Source organism: Pongo pygmaeus, chromosome 4, assembly GCF_028885625.2.
Source record: "Pongo pygmaeus isolate AG05252 chromosome 4, NHGRI_mPonPyg2-v2.0_pri, whole genome shotgun sequence".
In the NCBI taxonomy this organism is placed as follows: Eukaryota; Metazoa; Chordata; class Mammalia; order Primates; family Hominidae; genus Pongo; species Pongo pygmaeus.
Window position 1 is genome coordinate 162,334,134 of NC_072377.2, and position 13,145 is coordinate 162,347,278.

General features: G+C 45.8%; 1 protein-coding gene across 2 annotated transcripts in view; it reads right to left on the bottom strand.

Annotated features, from left to right (window-relative positions):
• ADAM19 (ADAM metallopeptidase domain 19) overlaps positions 1-13,145 on the bottom strand; it is a 98,189-nt gene that overhangs the window by 31,266 nt on the left and 53,778 nt on the right. For both annotated transcript variants that reach the window (XM_054489085.2, XM_054489084.2), the window contains exons 6-9: positions 10,927-11,119; positions 9,867-9,932; positions 4,467-4,538; positions 349-515 (exon numbers count right to left, since the gene is read on the bottom strand). In XM_054489085.2, coding sequence (XP_054345060.1) covers positions 349-515; positions 4,467-4,538; positions 9,867-9,932; positions 10,927-11,119 — 498 coding nt within the window. The remainder of the gene's footprint in view (positions 1-348; positions 516-4,466; positions 4,539-9,866; positions 9,933-10,926; positions 11,120-13,145) is intronic.

Here is a 13,145-nt window from a genome sequence, read left to right on the forward strand (position 1 = left end):
AGAAATATTAAGATGAGCCTCTTAGAAACTCTAAGACTTGACCAACAGTCAGTCCCTTCCCAAATACATACGCAATTATTTCAGATGCTCAATGGAATATGGGTAAGTCTAATTTTCCCATTAGACTGTAAACATTTCTTAGGACTAATGTGACTCAGGCTTTTAAACATTCTCTGGTGTATGCTGGGTACAGAGCACATGTTTAGGAAATGCCTGATTCTCTGGACCAGGGAGTCAGAATGGCCTTGTACAACGAACACTCACCATGGGGCAAACTCTGAGCATGTGCTCGGTGGGCAGAGGCTTTGCAGGCAAGGACAACACAACATATGGAAAAAGGCTATTTACGTGATTAATTGGGCATTGTCATGGTACTTCTGGGCAAGCAGCTTGCGCCTCCAGCTGAGAAAGGACCAGAGGGTAGAGTATGGATTCTCCGAAACTTCACACATGTTCCCATGAGTCCACACTTCCAAGCCCACGAGAGCAATCCGGATGTTCAAGGATCGGTAAAACTGAAAGGACACAGAAAAACCACAGTATCTGTCAATACCACCTGAGATTTGAAAGCCCCTTCCTTTCATTCTGTTGGAGTTTGAGATTAAAAAGAAAAAAACTAAAAATAAAAAATAAAAATAAATTTTAAAAAAAAGCTCCTTCCTAGCCTAAGAACTCAGAGCACAGATACCAGATTTCTCTTCTGCCCATGGCTCCAAGGGAAGGAGGCACTGGTGTTATTGACATTTTTTAGAAAGGTAAAATGAGATCCTGAGAGAGAGCAGGACATTCTGGTGGCAGAATTGCAGTGACTTTGTTTAGAGATGACTGAGATAGGAGATAAAATTGCTTTCAGATATGAATAGGTCTATCATGTGGAAAAAGTTGTTCTGCATGATGTTCAAGTAGGGCTTAGGTCAATAGGTAAAACAGACAGGAACATAAATTTCATTTTAAAATAGGAAGAAGGCTTTCAAACAAAGCTGGTCATGAGATAGCTCAGAGCTGAGCTTTGCTGTCTTCTGTAATCAGTGCCCTTGGCCAGGCTGTCTGATACAATTTTTTTCTCCCAATTCCTTATGTGGGCCTTACCTTTCTTATGGGTATCTAAAAAGTTATCTTGTATATAGATTTTTTAAAGCCACTTCATTGAGGTATAATTTGAATACCATAATACCCACCTATTTTAAGTGTACAGCTCAATACTTTTTGGTAAATTTACCAAGTTTTAAAGCCATCACCAGCCAAGCGTGGTGGCTCACACCTGTAATCCCAGCACTCTGGGAGGCTGAGGTGGACGGATCACATGAGGTCGGGAGTTCGAGACCAGCCTGACCAACATGGAGAAACCCCGTCTCCACTAAAAATACAAAATTAGCTGGGCGTGGTGGCGCATGCCTGTAATCCCAGCTACTCAGGAGGCTGAGGCAGGAGAATCACTTGAACCCGGGAGGCAGCGGTTGCGGTGAGCCAAGATTGCGCCATTGCACTCCAGCCTGGGCAACGGGCGAAACTCCGTCTCAAAAAAATAAAAATAAAATAAAGCCATCGCCGTCATCCAGTGTTAGAACATTTTCATCACATCGGTGAGATCCCTCATGTCTATTGATAGTCATTTCCCATTCTCACCCTCAGCCCAGGCAACCATGCGTCTACTTTGTTTTTATTCTGCCTTTTCTGGACATCTGTTTTACAATATGTGGTTTTGTGTGTCTGGCTTCTCCTACTTACCATAATGTTTTTGCGATGTATCCATGTGTTAGAGTGTATCCATTTATGATTTCTCTTTATTGCTGAATAATATTCTTTTGTATGGCTATACCAAATTATATTAATACATGGATATTTTATTATAAAATATCTCCCACTCATTTTGGAAGTAAATGAGTATAAATGACATAAAAGTGCATAGATACGCTTACTCTTCAAATTTTCTTCCCCATCCCTGGACAGTCTCAGGTTTTGTCAAGGATGGAATAAGCAGGTTGCAAGCAATAGACTACAGAGTTCCTTGGTAATCTTCAGGCTTTTGTCCAAACCAGAGATCCTGAAATTCTATATGCAAGATCTGATTCGACCTCCTCGAGGCTAGAGCTACATCTAATTTTTATGATGTGGCATTTTTCATCACATACAAATATAAGCAGGAGGAGGGTTTTCTTTAAAGCTAAACCACTGGAAGGTGTGGGTACAATGAGTTCTTTGATGGGTCTACCCTACAAATACTGAGCCAGTGACTTAATAAAAAGCCCCATATATGGAGAGGACATATGAGCAGGAGATACCATCTTTATCCAAAATTGGTAGGTACTGCCCCAGCTAAAAAGAATAATCATAGCACCAACATTTTTCCACCACTTTTTATATACTAGGCACTGAGGCTTAGAGAAGTTAAGGAATTTGCCCAAAGTCTCAGCAAGAAGATGTGGAGCCAGGATGAAGGCCCAAATTACAATCTCAGAGCCTATTTGTGACCCTTTACTACTTCAGTGCTGCAGTATCTACACATCCAGATAACCCACTCGCTCCAAGAAATGCTGGTCAAGATGGGCTCCAGATTCAGTGAAATATCAGTTTATTTCAACGGAAATTTTGATTTTTCTGTTTTGTGCCAGTTCAATCGTTACAGAAAATAAAAGGTTCAGATTCCAGTTTGAATTTGCTTTACTAGGGAGCTTTTGAAGGAAGTAAACTTGGCTTTTTTTCACAGTTACAGAAAAACATTTTGGATTGGGTTCATGATTCAGCACGAGTCCAATTCACTCCAGTTTTAGTTCAACAATAGTTCAGTTCAAGTAGCTGGGTCAGCAAGCTCCAGAGAAGTGGGCGTGGCTTCTCCTACCCGCCAGGAGTGACTAACACCAGCCGCGAGGAGAGAGCCAAGACGGCTGCACAGGATGCATGGGCCACCCAGGCTTAGGGCTTTCAGTAAGGACTGGGGCTTGCTGGTGCCTGTCTTCTCCCTTCACTTGTCACCAGCGCCCTTGGTTCCATCACATACCCCACAGAGGGGATACCCAGCCAAGTCCGCACCTGCCAGGTCTCCAAACAATAGATGTCACATGGGGGAAAGCAGGTCAGCCTCCCATATTCTCCCCAGGGAAACAAGCTTCCCTTGTTTTCCCAGATGTCGAGTGTTTGGGTTGTAGGATTATTTAAATGTTATTCTTGAGTGAGTCAGGAGCTAGAGAGAGGACTGGACTGTGTCCCTAGAGTCTGTCCTTCCAGGAAATGCCAGTGTTTGACTTTCACCTGTCACTGACCACTGACCTTTGTTTCCAGAGCCATCTAGGGCAGAAAAAAAACACGGGCATGGAAACTGCCATCTGATGACTTCAGAACACTAATACATTTGCCTGTTAATCCCTAAAACATATTTTAAGTGATCTCCTATATTCTCTAGTGTTTAGGAAAAAATGATTTTCCCTTTAGACCCGGAATTCATGAATCCCTAGCAGGCCCAAAGTTAAGCTTCATCAATGTTATGAGTATTCTAAAATTGTTCAATAAACGTTACCAGATTCTCAAAGAGACCTGTGATCCCAAACACATTAAAACCTACTTTTAAAAACAATATACTACTAGCCTACCAAGAGGCTATTGTCATCCTAGGTTACCTATTCTGCATTTTGTACTATAACAAATATCCTCTTTCATATACACAACGTATTTCCAAGTTCCAGACCAGCCTGTTCTAGTAAAATTCAAAAATGTAGGTATTTCCCAAGAGCATCTTGTAAAAGGTCCTGACCTAGGAAAGTTAACCACTGCACATCCTTCCTAAGAGACAAGACATAATTTTAGGATAATTTTACAGATGGAGACTTTATAGAGTAGCCCCAAGCAACCCACTTCTCAGACAATCCACTTCTCAAGCAACCCACTTCTCAAACAGCTCACTTCTCAAACAGCCCACTTCTCAACTTTTAAGGCTGTGTGTCTTTCCCACCCTGACCTACCTCAATTCCCTCCTAAGCCAGAGAATCCCTGGGCTTTGTATCTGGAAGGAACCTTAAAGAACCTTAAAGGATTCTTAAACTGGGCTCTTCCACACCCCAAGCTGCTCGGGAGCCACTGCAGGGGTAAAAGGAAGGGGTCAGAAGGACAGCGTTCTGGGTCCTCACCCCTGCTCCCGCTTACAGCAGTCTGTTTTCATCTAACTTTTATACTAGACATTGGCATAAGATTTCATTTTTTTAAATTCCACCAGGAAAATAAAAATAACAAAACACACACACACACACATTGATTTATGACAGCCCTTCTATTTATAAGTTGAAAACAAAACAAAAGAAAAAAAATGCAACACAAAGAAAATGAGTTACTTGCCTAAGGGTACGTAGTTCAGGGCTCTGTCATGACCACCCTGGGCCTCTATGGCACTGCTCAATCCAGCAGAAGGCAGCTCCAGTGCCCTTGGAAGTGCTGGCACCTGGCACCTTTCCCACAAAGTACACACCTGGTCTCACCTTATCAACATAGTTGGCGATCTCTATGAGCTTGTGTTTGGTGGCATCCTGGTCTCGTCGATTCTTCTGAAACTAAATGGGACAAGCAGAACTACGTGAGATCCCAGAACCTCTCGCAGGATGCTTCCTGCGCCCCATTACTTGTCTTTGAATTTGCTCTTTATTGTCTTCTGTCTTCTATGAGTTGTCATTTTTATGCAGTTGTCTTCCCCACCACAGTAAGAGCTTTGGAGGGTAGGACCTATCACATCCATCTTCATATCCACAGCTACTAGCTCAGTGCAGCACACACAGTAGGCATGCAATAATTATGCATGGAGTAGAATTGCCTTCCTCTAACCCTTGAAGCACATCTTATTCTCCTGTCCTTCAAACTACAGGGCCTCTGGCAAACTCCCACTGGGGCTTAGGGGGACTGACCCAATCCTCACCTTGGTCATCACCCCAACATGAAGCCACCATCACGCAGATCTCACAAGGCTTCCCTACATGTGGTCAATCAACAATGGTCGAATTGTTGCTGAATGCCTGCTATGGGCAAGGCATCGTGCTTAGCACTATGTAGGACACAAAGAAGTGTGAGATCTTGGTTCTAGCCTAGAGGAGCTTCAATTAAAACAGAGAGGGCCAGAAATAACTGTGGCAGATCCTGAGTGACAGATCCTGTACTTAAGGAGTATACAAGTGAAATGGTTGAGAAAACCTGCCAGGAAAACGTGCACAGAAATAACCACAGTGGGAGGTCATGTGAATGACATGAGTGCCAACGAGGAGGTCCATAAGACACTGGCAAATAGGCTTCATCTTGCACACCACTCAGATCTACTGGCAGTGCCTTCTACAGTGAGAAGAATGAGAAGAATTCTGAGACTGCGTCGATTCAATCAGACATTTCTTTTTTCTTTTTTTTTTGAGACAGAGTCTCACTCTTGTTGCCCAGGCTGGAGTGCAGTGGCGCGATTTTGGCTCACAACCTCTGCCTCCCGGGTTCAAGCGATTCTCCTGTCTCAGCCTCCTGAGTAGCTGGGATTACAGGTGCTCGCCACCATGGCCAGCTAATTTTTGTATTTTTAGTAGTGATGGGGTTTCACCATGTTGGTCAGGCTGGTCTCAAACTCCTGACCTCAACTGATCCATCTGCCTTGGCCTCTCAAAGTGCTGGGATTACGGGCGTTAGCCACTGCGCCCGGCCGCAATCAGACATTTCTAACAAAGCACAGGAAAGAAAGCTGTGTTCCATTAGAAATATCAGCCATGGGTACCAGAAAGAGGACATTTCAGTATGAATACCTCCTATTTACCATTCCTGCCTCAAAAAGATAGATCTCTCTGAGCTGCAATGATGAAGGAAAGCTTCACAGTGTAAAGAGAAAACCTGCTACAACTGCTAATTAAATTTAAAAATGATGGGCATGTCCTGTACACTGCCATTGTTACACAGAATCTGGGTCCTCTCTAATTTATCTTAGGTACCCACCATACATGTTATTTCAATTCAAAATCTTCACGTCCTTCCTCCACCCCATCCCATGAGAATGTCTAAGAAAGAAACAACAAGAACAGCCAAGTAAAACAACCTGGGGTATTTGTTTGGCCAGAGGTGTGTACCAGCCCTGATACAGGGAAGAAATCCACCATTTCCCTTTCACCACAGCTTGTGGACATTCTTAGGCTTCCTTAAAACTGCCACTCACCAGAAGAGAATCTGTCACCGCTGCTTTCTAGAGTTAGATTCAGTGTGACACTGTAACTTAGACCTTTCCAAGGTGTTAATCCAGGAGTTTCTCATTATAGAGGCCTCCTGTTTCTAAATTGGTCTCTCGGTACAGACAGCGTTGCAGCATTTCCATTCATTTAGTAATATTTATTAGAACATCAGGGTCAGATTTCATTGTCTTTCAAAAAAATATTAATCTTCTCTTCAAAGAACTGCCCAATGAGACCACCATAATTTAAGGAGCGAATTCTGTTGTCCAGAGTAGTCTGAAGCAGGAGTCAACAAACCTTTTCTGCAAAGGCCGGATTAGGCTTTGCAGCCCCATAGTCTCTGCTACAACTCTTCAGCTGTGCAGGTGGCTCAGAAGCAGGCCTGTATAATACAGAAACCAATGGGCCTGGCTGTGTTCCAGTAAAACTTTGTTTGCAAAAACACAGGATAGGCTGGATGTGACCATGGGGTATAGTTTGCAGACCCCTGATCTAAAGAAAGGACTGTCTCAAGCTTACATTTTCTAGGGTGACACAGCAAGTACCACATGCAGCACCATCCTTTCCCAGCCACTTTGCACTGTGCCAGCATCGTGGAAGTCCTTTACAGGCCTGTGTTTACAGCTATCCTGTCTACTCCTACAACAGCCCACCTTACTCTTTATCCCCACCTGGATTCCGTTCCACCTGGGGAATGAATAAACTGAGAACCACCCTAGAAGCTCCCACCTAGGCCCAGGGAGCAAAGAGCTGCCTGCTCATTTTTACCGCTGACAACTCTCTCTCTAGGCAGCAGCAGGGTCTTGCTCTCCCTATCTGTGTCTCCACTCCCTGCTCTGCATTCACCCCACGGTGAAGGCTGTCCTGTCTCTGCAGCAGGTTATAAATCATGGTAAAGCAGCCCTCCCCTTTCCTGTCTTCCCATCCTCTCAGATTAATTAATTAATTGTCAAGAATATATTTCTGTCTGCAGAGGATGGAGACAGGTGGAGAGGGGATGATTCGTGAGCCTGTGAACCCAGCCTGGCCTGTTACACCCCCACCCCAGTCCCTCAAATGAATCATTCAAAGCCTTCAGCAGAGGGGTGTCCAGGACTCTGAGAAATGATCACATTCCCTTATCCGCCACGGCTGCATGAATCACAGCCCTGTTGGGAACCCAGGGCTGTTGCTGAGATGCTATGCTTTGTAAGAGAAAGATGGCTCTAGCTGACATCAGAGTCCTGGAGGCACCTTGAGTGGACGCTTTTTCTCTGGGGGTGTGCTGTGACTCTGGAGGTCAGGAGACAGAAGATGCCTAATCCCTGCCTCCCACCATGCTGCCCACTTCTCCAGCTGCTGGAGATTCACACCCAGTGGGTTTTAAACCCTGCACAGAGATTCCTCTGAGAACAGTGCAGCGTCAAAGGGGAGAAACACTCCACCTTTAAACAGAGCAGCTGGGCTCTATATGCTTAACTATTGGGATTCCCAGGAACTTCCATCTAACCAAAGGATTCTGTAGCTGAAAAAAAACGACTCGAGACCATTGTATTAGATGATCACAGACGCAGAATTTAAATGGAAGAATGTTCCAGAGTCAGAAGAGCTCAGTTTTCTTCCACCAGTCCTCCCACTACGGGCAGTCGGGCAGGGCAGGCCAGAGTCAGTTATCTCCTCCCACGACTATGGAGCCTCAGCTGGCTTTTAAACCAGCTTTGGATTTTGCTCCCCACACTATTCCCCCATCCTATACACACACTAGTCTTTGGAGAGGAAACAGAAAACATAGAACACATACACACACACACACGCGCGCGCGCACACACACACACACACACACACACACAAACAGCTGTTGGAAAAACCAATGTCAACATCAATTAAAAAGCTAAACGCTTTTCAAAGCAGAGCACGATGTTCCCTCGGCCCGGAATGCCCTTCACCTCCACTCCTCTGCCCAGTTAACTCCTCCTTGTCTTTTAAGACAGCTTCAAGGGCCACCTCCTTCTGCCGCTAACTAACATCCAGTGACTAACACTCAAAGACCTTCTGGCCTGCAGCCTAGTGCTCTCCCCACTACCAGGTCCCGCTGCCAGGACACATGCTTTGGAAATGTGACTAGGTACAGCTGCCTTAGAATGAGCTCTTTGGGGAGATGGTAGCTAAACCATGTGGATGGGATACGGACAGACTGGAGTTGTGATGGGCTGTATCCTCAGGAGAGACCGAGGCCAGTGTCTGCCCTGCTTGAACACAGCGAGCGCTCAGCTCATAATGACATCCCATGCACGGAAGATGCACTTAGTACTTATATGATGGAGTCACTCAACAAAGTGAGAATTGGAGGTAACATCTGGCTAATTTAGGCAAATATGGGCTCTGGGGCCTAAACTCACTCTTTAGGTGTCTGCTTCAATGTCAGAGAAGCTTTCCCTAATTCCCAAAACCATGTTGAATCCCCCATTGTCTGCACTTTCATCCCTCCTAATGGTCCATCCTAGTGCTTATCACACTTTGGACCTACAGGTTTGTGTGCTGTTACTGCAAACTCTGCGATGCCCGGGGAGGGTCTGTCTTCTTGAGATCTGTATGTCCAGGTGCTCGGCACATAATAGAAAATCAAGAGATCACTGATGAATAAATGAAATATATGATGAGCCAGGTGAGGGTTCATCCAATCTTAGAATCTGTCTGATTTGAGGAACATGGAGTTAAAGGCTGAACTGCTATGCCTTTAGGTCAGTGGTTCTCAAACTTGACTGTGCAACCCAATCGCTCAGAGGCCTTGTTAAAACATGGATCTCTGGACCCCACCCTGACAGTCTGGGATTCAGGAGGTCGGGGGTAGGGCCCAAGAATTTGCATCTTACACAAGGGTGCTGCTGACGCTGGTGCTCTGGGGACCACATTTTGGGGACCATGGCTTTAGGTCATCATTTGGCACCGACATGATTATAAAAATGGACCCACACACATGGGCAAGAATACAGTTTTCAGTCGGATGACTGGGAATATATTTATTATCTTTGCAAAAAAAAAAGTTTTAGAATTTCCATAGACAATTCCTGGGTTCCTCAGAATAAACACCAGAATCTAAAGGTCTTCAGACCCAGTACAAGAAATGTTAATCAGACAACTGTCTTGATTTTCTATGTGATTGATGTATCAAGCCAGGAGAGGCTTAGCTGTGTGTGGGGGCGGGTGAGGAAGGGGTGGGGGGAGTTGGGGGAGTTCCCCCCAACTATGTTTAAAATGGCAAAATGAGCCTTTGGTCAGATTTTTTTTTCTTCGAGACGGAGTTTCGCTCTTGTTGCTCAGGCTGCAGTGCAGTGGCATGATCTCAGTTCACTGCAACCTCCGCCTCCCAGGTTCAGGAAATTCTCCTGCCTCAGCCTCCCAAGTAGCTGGGATTACAGGCATGCGCCACCATGCCCAGCTAATTTTGTATTTTTAGTAGAGATGGGGTTTCACCATGTTGGCCAGGCTGGTCTCAAACTCCTGACCTCAGGTGATCCACCCGCCTTGGCCACCCAAAGTGCTGCGATTACAGGCGTGAGCCGCCACACCCGGCCTTTGGTCAGATTTAAGGTCAAAATCATAGATGAACTGGAGAAAGATGAATGGGCAACATTTCCCCAAAGCAGTCTGGAGCCTGGAATGGAAGCTGTCAAGAGAGCAGTTTTTCTGCAAGACCCATTGCCTCCCCCTTACCTCTGCATAATCAGCCACGAGGTAAAGCTCCACATACTTCATGGAGTTTAAATCTTCCCTTTTCATCTAAGAAAGAGAAACAGATCAGTGCTGTAGAAATAGTGGACTTGGCCTCATTTTTAAAAAACTGCTAAGAAACAGGGCTGCTGGATAAGCAGCAGCTACCTCCGTAATGATTTTGTTATTGGGCACTAGAGATGTTCTTGGCTGTGGTGGCCGTCACTCACATAACACCTTCCACTGCCATTTGGTTATTGCTGGAGGCTGCTCTGGGACACTGGATTCAGTCCTTTATTCTCAGAAAATACTGAGATGAGCTGATGAGCACAGGCAGGACAGAGGCCGGCATATGAGAAGGAGTGTGCTAACCACCATGTTCCCACAGAACCTCGAAACCTCGAAACACCCTGTCGTTTTCAGTATGAATCAATATGAGGACTATGTGCATATGGTGTAGTGTCTACTCCAATAGGGAAGGCATACTTTTTTTTTCTACTTTTTAATTTTTATTTATTTTTCTGAGGCAGGGTCTCGCTCTGTCACCCAGGCTGGAGTGCAGTGGCGCCATCCCAACTCACTGTTATCTCAGCCTTCCGGGTTCAAGTGATTCCCGTGCCTCAGCCTCCCAAGTAGTTGGGACTACAGGCACCCAGCCATCATGCCCAGCTAATTTTTGTACTTTTAGTAGAGATGGGGTTTCGCCATGTTGCCCAGGCTGGACTCAAACTCCTGGCCTCAAGCAATCTGCCTGCTTTAGCCTCCCAAAGTGCTGGGATTATAGGCATGAGCCATGGCGCCCAGCCTTCTTTTCACTTTTTAAGCTTTCTGAAGTCAGCCTCTGAGTGTTTTAAAGGTAGTAGTGTTTTCCCCCAAAAGCAGTTATTCTATGATGAGGGTATTTCACACTCAACAATGACTCAGAATAAAAGAAAAACACTATTTCCTTCTTCTTAGGCATCACCCTTCAATTTAGAAATACTCCTGGATTCAAAGTAAGCAACCTCAGAGGGGACAAGCCTGTCCCCAGGTTGATTTCTGCACTGAGAGCCTCAAAACTCACCCTGCGAGGTCGCTTCTTGGTCTGTTGTGTAAACTGAAGAGCCCAGTCCCTGGTGGTGGGCTTGGAGTGCTCGAACCCACAGTTTCCCGGGGGCGGCTTGAGATGTTCAGATCTGTAAATAAGGTGTTGGCCCTCGCTGTCAGGGAGGGGCTCGATGACGTAGCTGAGGTTGCTGCTCACCGTAATCAGTCCTCTGTTGAGAGGAGGAATAGAATCTCTGGTCAAAGATTATGGTTCTGAAAAAGTCCCTTGTGTAGGTCTTAGTTTCTCCACATGCAAAACGACATAGTGGGTTTTGATCATTGGTTCTTAACCTAATTATGGGGCCATGTACCCATTTGTGAGACTCTGATGCAAGCTCATACTTCCTCTCTAGAGAAATGCACTTATACATAAAAAGTGGTGCATGGGCTCAGGGCACTTGGACCTCCCCCTCGACCCCCACCCCACCCAACCACCACCACCAAGCTCATCGTGAGACTCCAGGTTAAGAGTCTCTGGACTGGGAAATCTCAAAAAGTTCTAAAAAGGCTGTACCTGTGACACTTAAAACTTATGAAGGATGGTAGGTCCAGGATTCCAAAAAGCCTCCCAAACCAAAACACGGCATATGACAGATCATGGGTCACAACTTTAGAGACTCAGAAAAAGCAGTACAGTGGCCAGAGAAAGAACAGTGGCCTGCAAGTGCGCTGACCCAGGTTCCGGATTTAGCTCCAACATTCAATTGTCACATGCTCTTCAACAAGCATCTTAAATCTCTCCAAGCATCAGTTTCCTCATCCCTAAAACAGCAATGATAACTTATCGAGACTCCTGGATGATTAAGTGGAAAGACAAGGGTCTTTGTGCTTGGAAACCAGAGCTAGATGCATCAGTGATGACATGCCTACGTGTCCCACCTGCCCCACGTCAGCACGGCAGTTATTTGGTGAAGTGACATCCACCACCAAGCATGAGGGACTACTTTTTTTCCTCCCTTGATTATAGATACTAGCATTGAACTCAGAATAAACTCATGGAGTCCTTACTGTGTCCTAGACATAATCTAGACATAATCCTTGTCCTCGAGAAACTCACAGTCCTCTGGAGGACAGTCACAAATATTTACTGGGCTCCTGCTACGGGCCAGGTATAAGGCTAGTTGCTGAGGATGGAATAGTGAACAAGACACACCAAGTGCCTACCCTTGTGAAGCGTTGAGTGTAAACATTGGAATAAGTCACTCTAATGTATAACAGAGAGAGCAAAAAGTTTCATCACCCCTTGGACTGGAGGCAGCTGCTTCAAGTGTTACATCACCAAGGCTTCTGAGGGCTTTTCTAGCCTCAGCAAGAAAGAGGACCACGACTTATTATCAATTGCTGTTGCTAATGATCAGTGAAGGCCCAGGCAGCAGATATCTGCCAACCTTGATACAATGAGATAAACATGATTGTAAAGGTATGTAATCAAGGCTCAGGGGGAGGAGGAAGCCCAGGAGTAAGCCCCACAGACTCTAGCAGCATTTTATATGCTCTAAAACCTCAGGCAGGCTCTTATCCATGCAGAGAGCTCAGAACCTACAGCATCTCCAACCCAGTCTTTGCCACTGTAAATTGGCAGGACCTCTCTCTTAGCTCATCTCAGCTTCCACCTCCACCACAACTGCCACTTGGGATTCCTGCCCAGATTTTACCCTTCGGGAAGAGCCTGTGACGCTCTCTGGAAAATCAGCGCCAGGCTCTGATGGGCAGCAGCCTTTCCCGGATCCCATCCCTGGCTGACCTCATTCCAGATCCAGGAAGCCTGATGGCTTCCTGGCTGCCTCACCCAGTCTGACGCAGCAGTACCCAATCACCCCCTCTGACGGACATCTAAGGTATTCCCTGAACATCTGGGGGTGGGAGTGGGGCAAGGAGCAAGGGTCGCATCCACTCCCTAATCCAGCCAGGAAAGGGCAGAGGAGAGAGCTGCTACACGCATCCTGTTCCTAAGTTATCTTTTCATCCCAGCCAACCAAGGCCTCTCCCATCACCTCAGTTTCCCCTAATGGCTACACACTTTGGGAACACAGAGGGCTTGACCACCAACCAACTGATGGTTCTGTGTGCACCAGGTTGTGGTTGCCAAGATTACACCCAGTGAGTGGAAAGTTCCATAGAGGAATCAGGGAAAGTTCCAATGGAGGGTCACAAAACGCAATTGATCTGGCATCACTTGAACAAGCCTGTGAGCTA